General features: G+C 35.8%; 1 protein-coding gene across 1 annotated transcript; it reads right to left on the reverse strand.

The window, feature by feature from the left end:
• Positions 1-265: 265 nt before the first annotated feature.
• On the reverse strand, positions 266-10,976 carry LOC130986007 (nuclear cap-binding protein subunit 1). The gene is made up of 19 exons (XM_057909262.1): positions 10,749-10,976; positions 10,463-10,522; positions 10,121-10,177; positions 9,359-9,430; positions 9,183-9,245; positions 8,151-8,327; positions 7,790-7,921; positions 7,534-7,600; positions 6,521-6,720; positions 5,935-6,005; positions 5,383-5,467; positions 4,628-4,696; positions 4,395-4,513; positions 3,627-3,765; positions 2,665-3,159; positions 2,225-2,530; positions 1,919-2,088; positions 1,693-1,804; positions 266-588 (listed from the first exon to the last, which is right to left on the reverse strand). The coding sequence occupies exons 1-19, from the start codon at positions 10,830-10,832 to the stop codon at positions 481-483; spliced, it is 2,586 nt and encodes an 861-aa protein (XP_057765245.1). The 5' UTR covers positions 10,833-10,976; the 3' UTR covers positions 266-480.
• Between the last annotated feature and the right edge of the window lie 373 nt (positions 10,977-11,349).

The raw sequence follows: 11,349 nt of genomic DNA on the forward strand, positions 1-11,349 counted from the left end.
GAATTGACTAAATTCAAAAAGGTTCATTTAAAAAAAATTGTGTTTCCCTGTGCATTATTCATTTAGAACTTATTATAATAACACAAGATCCTATAAAATTGAACCAAACTAATGGCGGAACTATAGTCGAACTCAAAATAATTCTGATGGAAGGGATGTCTCGTCTCCTCTTCTCTTTAACTAACATATTACGAATATCGAGCTTGAATTTCATCTCCAAACTTTTCGAAACAGCAAATAGAGAAGTGTTTTGACAAATCTTAAATACTACAAGGCATCTGTTATTTACTAGAATATCAGAACTCGAAACACTTTCTCCTAGTTAGTTGTAAAGCATAATATAACCCAATCTTTGATGCGTTAAGATAAGCAAGTGTCAAAACTGCAACAACTATGAATGAAATGACACATCTAACCAAGACTTGTCGATATCTGTCTAAAGATAGTGCTCTTGCCCACTGATGCAAACAAAAAGACAGACTAAACCTCATCGAGCCGACGCAAACCGTAATATACAGCTTTCCTTAGAAGGGGATGAACATCTTGTGTCAAAACCTCAGCATCTAATTTCTCAGCAAGTGGCCAAATCTGGGGGCACACGCCACAAAGAAAGATGAAATCACGGCAGAATAGAAAAAACACAATAATATATGCATACACCATGAGCTTAGAGCAGTCCTGAAACCTATTTCACCCTTGCTCCTCACGATGCACCTATCAGGTATAGTTTGCATACACCAATTTTAATTGTATTCAATTTAATAAGTTATTGACACATTAGTTATTGACAAGAATCATTATAAAGCACGTTAGTTATTGACACGACATTATAACACAAGAACGTGACACCAAAAAACAAAATAGTTAGTATTGCTGCTTGTGTTTCACTGTCAAGCACAACAAAAACTAACAAATTAAACAAAAAACTTGATACTCTAGAATACAATAATATCTTAAAAACTAAAATACATACATATAATAAATATACTTAGAATTCAGGATTATTTACACAATTACATCCGATCTGAAGAAAATAACAATTAAATGCTCTAACTATCAACTTATAACAACTACGACACAGGGTTCGATATTCGGCAACGGACTTGGCACGCCATAAGCTGAGCTGGATTTTAACAAAAGAAATGAGTTGGCATAGATCTCTTGGAAGCGATCTTGATGCCAAGACGGCGTCATTTCAATGCCAATTCATTTTTTGAAATCTAACTCATCCTTTGGCTTACCACCTAGTATAGTATTGCCATCATAGAAAATCCAACCCCAGGACCTAATTGTTTGGGAACTTATTAACGGGCTTATTTTGTTCAGTTATTTACATTATGCCCCGAATATAACTAACTGAATCAGGGAAATAGATCAAAGGAAAAACTTAAGTTCCATATATGTATTGGTTAAATTTTAGTGCGTTTGTATACCTGTTATCCATTGCAGTTTCATATTTGTATTTATTGGTTAAATTGTAACTTGTCATTATCATTTCGTTTTCATGTAAAGTTCATATTCTTACCATGTTGTGTCATTATCGATTGGAAACAAAACACTACACAATTACGCAAATTGACAGCTCTTATTGTGATCAACTTCAGTTAGCAATGATATTTAAACCACAAAAGAAAAATGTCGTATAAAAAGCAAAGAAACTTAAGAGATATTGGAGAAAGTCTAGAAACTTACTTCTGAAGCAAATTGACGTGTAAAGGCCTTCACATAACCCAAGGTTGATAAACACCACTGCTCCTTTTCACCAACATTATAACCATTTACAGTCCTTCCTCCGTTGGAATCACTGCAAACATGATGGAACAAACAATGAGTAGAAATCCAAGTTAAAACACCAAATCGTTATCCAATTCCATACAATAATATACTTAGGACCTTGGAAAGTTTAAGTACAACACACCTGTTTTCGGATTTACCACCCTCTTTATCTAATTCCATTGTCGTAGTGTCTTCATTTTCAATAGCCATTTCATCTGCCTCAACTGAAGATGGGTGCAAGGACCCATCCGTGTCTTGAAGTGGTTCCGCCAATACATCAGAGAAGCTTTTATACAAAAATAGAAACAATCCCTGCAGGCTCCAATCAATTATAAATCAATTGAATGTCGATGTTCTTCATTAAGAGACTGTAACTAAGACAACTTCCAGACATGGCATATCGTGAAAATTTCAAACAATATCCTCAAACTGAATATTTACTATATACCTCAATTTCATCAACAGCTCGTGCAAGAAGAGCTTCTTTTGCTTCTAGTGATTCCTGAGTAGAAATCTCCTCCTGTTTAGTTTTTTCAACATTTGAATTCAAACGCTTCATTTTCACAGGATTTTCAGCAAGAACTGGTTCACCATCCACAAGAGTAAGAGTAAGCTTTGACTTAGCCTCCTCTAATTCAGCTTGGGCTCTAGATGCAACTTCAGCAGCCAATACAACACTCTTCTTGAGGGACGATACCTCTTTTCTTAAATCAGTAATACGATTGAATGTCTTGGTAAGAGCATTTCTCAGTATCTGTAGATGAAAAGAGAGTTCAACGGGAAAAGTTATTAAGAGGTCAACGCAAAGAAGAAAAAGCTGAGTTCGTGATATATTTGAATGCATCAGCTTAGCACAAAGGATCTCATTATGCATGTTAGTAGTGTTACCTCCCACAGACGATCAGAAACGTGAAATTGACTAACATTTGATGGCAAGAAAACCCATCTCACAATAGCCACATTAGATACAAGGCGATATCCCATCATTCTGTCGATTGCCACAGCAGTCATTTGAGCATTGTTCTTCCAGAAAGAACTCACTTCAGAAATCAGCATAACTTGCCTTTCTTGATCCGGACAAATCCTTGAAATAATTTGACCATACCTCTCCAATACGGTAATCAAATGAGTAAAGCTTTTTGAACCAATATTGAGAAGGGTCTGAACAACCACTCTGAGAGTGACATCCAGACCATGATTTGTGAGCACATGATCATCAATCCATGAAATAATTTCACGGGTAGTCACTCGTTCTTTAACCATGCCACTTAGTTCTGTAGAGAGGCCATGCTCGGTTTGATCTCCATCTTCAGCACTGTAAATGAAATTTGTCGTACCTTTCGGTGGAAGCAACTCCTCCAAAGCAGGGGCACTCTCGATGCTCTATATGAATGCATATGAATACATATTACATGAACAAATATTGAAAATTTGAGAAATATGGTTCAAATATTGTATTCACATGTATTTACTCTACTAGTTCCAAAGCATTTGATCAAATTTATGACAAACAAAACAATTAAAAAAGTGAAGCAGCAGGATGGAAGAAACACTATGTAACTTCCACCAAGTAGATCCAACTAGCAACTAGAAACTAGAAACAAGCCAATTGCTTCTGAAGGAAGCACAGTTACACAATCCCAGGAAAGACTTGTGTAGCATCAGACATGCAACAAAGGGTCTGCCTAATATCGTAAACCAAGATTATAGAAAATTTTAAAATTTCAGAATTTCACGTGAAAACTTAGATGCATGTTCACAAATGATCCGTCAAATAAGATTCACTGACTAAATTCTAGAGGCTGGTAAAAAATGCCACCCAGAATGTAATTGATGAAAAACAAATTCACCTGCTTAATTTTGTCCCAATATGATAGACGCACTTCCCTTTCCAAAACCTCCTGAACAAACACTCGCTGTGGTGCCCATTTTGGAAGGTCCAGGACATAAGCCCATTCTTCCCATGGCCAAATGAATTGAAAATTTGATCTGAAACACAACAATTAAGCCAAAGGATAAGCACTCAAGACTGATGTCTAAACATGAGTTGGTGTTCATAAAAATAGCAGATTCAAGAGCATATCTTACTACTTACAAAATATGAATAAACAAGAGACGCTTCATATGAGTCTGCATTCATATATGTACTATATATGACAAACTAATACTTTGGAAAATGCTAAGGAATCGAACTGCATCTAACGAAACCAGGAAAATCGAGATGTAAAATACTGTGTAGCAAAAAAAAAACTGTGAATACATTGACAATTCCTCTATAACGACAAAGATTTCAAATTGGAAGGGCACTTAAAAACCGGCCAATAATCAACAACCCCACCAAAATAGTTCACAATGATACTAACAATGACCAAGTGAAAGATTCAAAGTGAATTAAAATAATCAAAACAATTAGCCATTTTGGTTACTAGCATATCTATCAGTATGTGATATTTGGGAAATCCAGATGCTTTCAGTACCAATAAAGCATGTTAATACTTGTCTATGATGCCTATTTGAAGATACCAGTGTGCAAAGAAAAACCACAAGTATGGTAAACAGTTGTTATAACTGTGGACTATATAATATGGAGATCTGAGATCTTGTGAATATCGACTTACAGGTGGTGTGAAAACCAAAGGATAAGACGAGTCCGGCACTCCATGTCTAGTTCAGAAATTTTATCAAAAAGTGAACGAACAGCCCCTGCCACGACTGCTGGAAAGGCACCAGGAAGAGCCTGGAATAAAATCGATATCTAAGAACTAGATATCCTTGATAGCCTAGTAGTATAGTTGCAAATTATGCTCTACAAAGACAAAATTAGCTGTGAAGTGGAAAAAAATAAGCATACCTTGCATAGGTCCATAATGACCAATGTATAATAAATTGGCCTAAAAGGAGGTTGAGGCAGTAAGAGAATCTGCAAGTAAGAAATGGATATTAAAAAGCAACACCCAATCCCCATAAAAAGTAGGGCAGCGGTTAAGGTAAGGCACGCTTATGTAAAAATCGGCCAAGGCCACTCTAGCCCCTCCTCCATCAAACCCTACCCAATATTACTGCTAGTAAAAGGTACTTTCCAACTGTTTCGACTAGTTCCACAGTTATTACTATAAATTTCAAATTTCGTAGTGACCAATTTTCTTTTCAGAAGTGATGGCAATTGAAGTTAACCTCAAGAGGATCTTTAATTTTATACCATATCTACAAGACTCCAGTTTTGTAAATATTTCAAATTAGCAGAACAACGAGTCAATGGCAGCCCCTGAACTTCCAAACTCTGCTCTGCAACCATTATTCCATTCACATAGTTATATTCTCAAAACTTAAGGTTTACAAATTCCCTAACCCCATCTACTTTGAGTGATAGGATGGACAGATAAAGATAATTCAAGCTAATCTACAATTTACTTTGATGGATCGATTAATTTTGAGCTTGTTTGACCATTTTATCCTTCAAATACTGAATCCTATGCTTTATCAATCTATCCCATCACTCAAAGTAAACGCCCCCTAGCAGATTTGGCAGAATAGATTATGGTCAAACATCAAATTCAAAGCAGAGAAACCCCAAAAGTAATAAAACACTGCACCATTACTTTGTACCTGAGAGAAGATTGTCTCAGCCATAAGGTACTCGTACCGAAAGGGAACAGGCAGGCCAACCATGGATGAAGCACACTCCTTTCGACTAGCTTTGCAGAAACAAGGGAAGAAAATAAAACAAAAGAATAAGGAGATTTAAACAAGCATATCTGAGTATTATGTAGAAAATGTTCAACCAGAGAGATTTCAACCAATTGTTTTTCTAACAAATTAATTAGTACTAAATTAGTAGATGAAATCAAACGAAGATATGACCTACTAGCTATATTGCATATACCAACGAACTTCTCATCAGGGAATATGCCCCTAGCTTCCGCACAACACACACACAGAAAACAAGTCTATAGCCATTATACTGACTTCCAGAATCTGCAGCAAGATGAAGGTATTTTCCAAATACATGTGTGGAAGTGATCCTACCAAGTCTCCATTCTAATTCGCTAAATCAGCACTCAGTGGCCAAGGCCTAAAAATTTTGTCCCCTATCGTAAGAATTCAGTACAGCACCATTATATAAACAATGGTCGCAACGAGTCAAAACAGGCTACTAACCATCCATTTAAGAAATATAGCACGTCCATTAAATACTCTTCCACAACAAATCGATCTATAGGTTGCAAGTCCTGCAAACCAAAAGAAAACAAGGGTATAAACCGCTAAGAGGGTACCTCAAACATGAAGAAAGAATTATATGCAACTGATCAACAACTAGGCAAACAAATATAACTCAAGAATTAACTTCTCATCTATATATATATATATATATATATATATATAGGGTTGGGATCTAGTGAGAATTGCACATGAACAAATCTATTAAAGCGATGAATAAATCCATGAAATCGACCAACACGATATGAACCACCATATTAGCTGAATGCGTTGTTCGTGGATTTGTTCGTCTCGGGTTAATGGATTTATTTATGTAGTCTGGCTACTTTTCGTGAGAAATGAGAATGAAGAATAAATCAATAAAATACATTAAATAAGGTAACGCAATGCATGAATAGTCATTATCACCTAAATTTGAATCCTGAAGGGGCAAAATTTTCACCACATTAATTGAATCCAAGAATTTTTGTAGACATGCAAAATAAATGGGCATTCAAATATCAATACAGCAATCCAGTAAAATTACCTCAAATTTACTAGCAGGAAAAATATCAAGTCTCCTAATCCGCTGAGGATACTTCAATTCAGCCTCATGCTTTTGTTTTCCATATGTGATGCTCGTAGCTGAAGCCGGAGGACCAGGAAGCTCAGGGCAGTTCAAGGAACCAAAGTCATGGGACTTCCCCGCTACTAGTTGTGGTTCAAATGGAAGGTGTGGTCTAGGAACTAAAAAATAATACAACTCATAAAATAGTTCATGTGTACAATGCACACACTCAGCCAAAGAAGAAAATGTATAGCTAATGGCTCTACAAAATAAAGATTGCCTCTATCATGCTCAGTAAATAAAACATGTGCATACAAACCAAAGCCATGGTCATGCTTGAAAAGAACAATTTGAATTGTAGCCCAGTTGCTAATTGGATTTCAGTTCTTCCTCATAGACACAATCACATGAATACATTCTAAGCAAATATCAAGAATCAAAGAAGGAAAACTGTGGTTTTAGAGTATTATTATGGTTGCTTATACCACGCTCAAGAGAAGCAAAACCATATTGAATTAAAGTCCAGTTGCTACTTACATTTCAGCTACTGTTGGTTCTTCCTGATGGACACAATCACAAAACTCACATTTTGCAAAGGAAGCAGTCTTGACAAGTGTGCATGGATAAAGTGAAAATGGCGAGAATATAAATGTTTCAATCATTGAAAACGGATTTCCTTGCAAGTCAAATTGAACTAACAAAAGGTCAAACAAACCATGTTGAAGGATGCAGCATTCTGTCAATTTCAACTTATTAATGAACTGAAAGGAAATAAAGGATATTTGTACAAATAGAAGGTCACTACATTAAATGCTCTATCATTTCAGAAGATGTTCGATCAAGATAATGGAATCAAGATGAGACATAGGTTACAAAATCAAATGAGAACATCTAATACAGGGGAAAAAATGATGTCTCATTCATGCATCCCAAATAAAACACAAGAAGAAGCATGATGACACAAAGAAAGTAATTAGATACAGTATCAATACCACTATCCAGCTTCCAGGCCTTGCTAGAGAGATCCTGAATCCGGCTCCATAGATCCTCCAGGAAATCCTAAAAGACACTTGGATTAAAAACTGAAAATTCAACAGTGTAATATAAAGGGTATCCACATCCTCCTTCACATATCTAGTTGGTTACATGCAGAATTCTCAAAAAGAGAAAGATCACATCAAGTTGATACAAAACATTCTGAGAAGAACACATCACATTGATACAAAACAAAGAGATTGGGTGACATACTTTTCCACCATCATCCTGACTTCTATCATCAATATGCTCGAAAGCAGAGCACCCAGCATCAGTTACATGCCTTCTGATACTCATGTAGGCTTGTATCCCTACCATGACCCTGTCGATCTCCTCAGGAACTTGCTGGCAAAAAAAATCATTGGATGATCATCTTGAAAAGGTCAACCAAACTAGGGCAACTTAGCTCCGTATTATTTTATCATTTTCACTAATGGAGTAAAAGATGTTGAAAGAAATGGAACAAAAGAAATGAATAATCATCATCAAGGACACAAGTTAAAGGTAAAATATGTTGAAAGAAATGGAACAAAATAACTGAAGAATCATCATCACGAACAAAAGTTAAAGTTACCTCAACAAGTTCTGCTCCACCCCACGGGAGACAAGACAAGATGCAAGTAATATAGAAGTCTGCACAAGCTTGCCAAGAGGGATTTCCCTTATCTTCATCTACAGTCGTGGCAGCCGAAGACAGCATTGTTTCAAACAAAACAACTAAGGAACTCGGTTGGAGAACCTTGCTGCACATCTATAAAATGAATCACTTTATAACCACCGTAGCATAAACTTCATAATTACATGAAGTGTTGAGACATGTGTCATTTATACAAAGTGTGGAAGTGAGCTTTTTGTTAGCTTCTTACTTGGCAACAAATAAGGAAGATCAAATAATTTTACGAAATAGAACAATGGAATTAAAAAAATTGATAGCACACATAGAGCAACCCCGTGATTTTGAACTCTTCTAACTTCAGTAAAATTAACATAGAGGCCAATCATCGGGTGGATTTTCAGCTACTCCAAGGTGTCGTGCAGGAAGATAAAATACTAGGTGTGACACGTAGCAGTCCAAGTAGAAAGCATAACAATTAACAGATATGCATCACACCAATCTGGAAAACAGTGCACTATAAGCAACAGAAATTTTATAATTTGGAGATTTCATCAACTGGATGTGATAAGATATTCCTGATTTAGTATTTCAAGAAGAAAGGGATATGGCCAAGAAACAGCAAACTCTTCTATCGTGTTTGCAAACTCATCAATCTTTTACCGTGATTAGAAAATGGATTAGAGCTAATTTTCACGGGAGCAAACTCTTCTATCGTGTTGTCTTTACTCTGGTGCACAGGTCCCCTTTCCATTGCAAAGGAGTGATTCGATAAGAACGATTAGGGTCATAATCCAGAGATAGATGTGAACTAGCACTAGTCTGATCTTTACCACTACAGATGATTTGTTAATCCCCCAATATTTTTACTTGGATTCACAATTTCACATTTGCAAAGAGATTGTAAAATAAACATTCAATACATCCAACAAAGATGCATGTAATATAGATAAGTAAGAGCTATCGTGTAAAAAATAGCCAATTAACACATACCAAAGCAGTCAAAAAGCGCATAAGTATTCGGATCCTGTTACAACTTCCACTATCTAAAGCAACCTGCCGAAAAACAATCAAAGTATATCAGTATGCAGTAAAAGAGTAATTAAACATATTGTGTTCTATGTGAACCTATGTCCTACATGTAAGTCTATAAGTTTTTGGTTTGATACCTGCAAATTTCCATGTGTATCCTCCAAAATTCTCTTGACCGAATCTTCATCTTCCAAATTTAGCAGCCCAACCTACAACAGTAGGAGAATCTACATTTTAAGCACACTGAAAAGCTTCTCATCAATGAGAAAAAGATAATAAAAACATTATGCTACATCAGTAGCGATTTTACATCCAAACAAAGCAAAGGCTCACCGAGATTTATAATTACATACTAGAGAGTACAGTCTAATGAGAATTCAGAAACAACCCAGGTATCCCGATAGAGAGCCAAATCAGCACATTGTTGAAATTTGAGCATACAATACACATGATTCTGGAAAAGAGAAGTATGGTAGACAGTGATCCTGATTCTGATCAAATATTTACAGTTGAGCTCTATGGGTTACTGGTGGATGGCAATTTTATTATATTAGAGGGTACAAAATATAGATACAAGAGTGAATCCATATGAAATGGTTTTGAAAACATGTAACTTCAAGATTTCCTTGTAATATAGTTGAAATAGATTACTTAAAATTCATCAAAGAGATTTCATTTGACCGTAATAAGTATTTATCATGACCAGAGAAAAGTTGATAGATTCTTGAATCCATTCATCCATTCATTTTTCTAGTTGAGCTTCATGGTGATACCTTCAAACATCCATGTTCTAAGAATGTAAAATTGATAAATGACAAATGTCAACAAGTGCATATTAGTATACAACAAAATAATACAAGTACAAGAACAGATGTAGATAGACAGAACTTCAATCATACCAGTGTTCCATAAAGGGGTATCTTGTGAGGCAACTGTTCCGCACACTGGAGAAGGAACTGCCATAATACCATAGAGAAGCAAGAAGCTTTAGTATTGAGAAGAATTAAAGATAAACAGGACAGCTAAGCATGCAGAGGATTCACCATATTACCAAGCAACACCATATGCACTGGTCTTACACCAACTAATTATTAATTTAGCAAAATTCAATGAAAACCCTTTTTCCACTAAATAGTTTTAAATTCAAAAACTAAACTTACTAGGCCCAAAAGTAAATGTTGATGGAGACATAATAGTTTACACAGGAAAGAACATTGAACGAAAGGAAGCAAGCTCCTTACCGATAAAATATCATCTTGGGAATGCGGCAGTTCACGTCGAACCACGCCAAAGCAGGTCTCCTGCGAGGAAAAGATAATGAAGATGAGTCGAAAGTGCTTTGGAAACAAGTAAGTAACAATTGTTGGCGAGATATATTGAAATTTTGAGTACTGGCATTGATATAAATGCAAATGTTAGCAAGCATAGAGTAGCACAGTTCTAGGGTTAACACCCCCGCGGACATTAGAAAAAATATAGGAACAAGAAAACAAAAACTAGGGTTTAAGAGAAGAAATTAAGACTGACGAGTTGGTCTCTGTAATCGGTATTCCCGCCGTACTCGGCGCATTTCTCTCCAATTCGAAGCACAAGACTTCTCCAGCTACTCATTCCGCCGGCGGAAGAAGGCAAACTTTTTCAAAAGGGCCGGAGAAAAAGCGGTGGCGCGCGAGGGAGATCAGTGGAACCGAAGAAGGGTTAGCGTGCGATTTACTGACTCGATTTATCCCAAGGGCGAGCGGGAATAATTCTTTCGGTTACGATGATATCTATTTAATTAAAATAATAAAAAAATTATATTTTTTTAAAAATAGTATATTTACAAAATAAAATTTTATAAGTTATATATATTTTATTATATAAAATAGTCTTAATATAGATTGTATTGTTAAAATGAATATGAAAATAGGGGTGGACCAAAATACCGAAAAATCGATATATCGCACTTGTCGTATCAAAAAAATACCGGATTTTTAGTATACCGTAAATTTCGGTACGACATGATACCGTACCAAAAAATTTTGGTACGATAACGGTATCGATTTTTCTTATACCGCGGTATACTCATATATCTATTTGATATATAGATATATCAATATATATAGAGTGGTATATCATTTGATGCCTA

This window comes from Salvia miltiorrhiza, chromosome 5 (genome assembly GCF_028751815.1).
Source record: "Salvia miltiorrhiza cultivar Shanhuang (shh) chromosome 5, IMPLAD_Smil_shh, whole genome shotgun sequence".
Taxonomy (NCBI): domain Eukaryota; kingdom Viridiplantae; phylum Streptophyta; class Magnoliopsida; order Lamiales; family Lamiaceae; genus Salvia; species Salvia miltiorrhiza.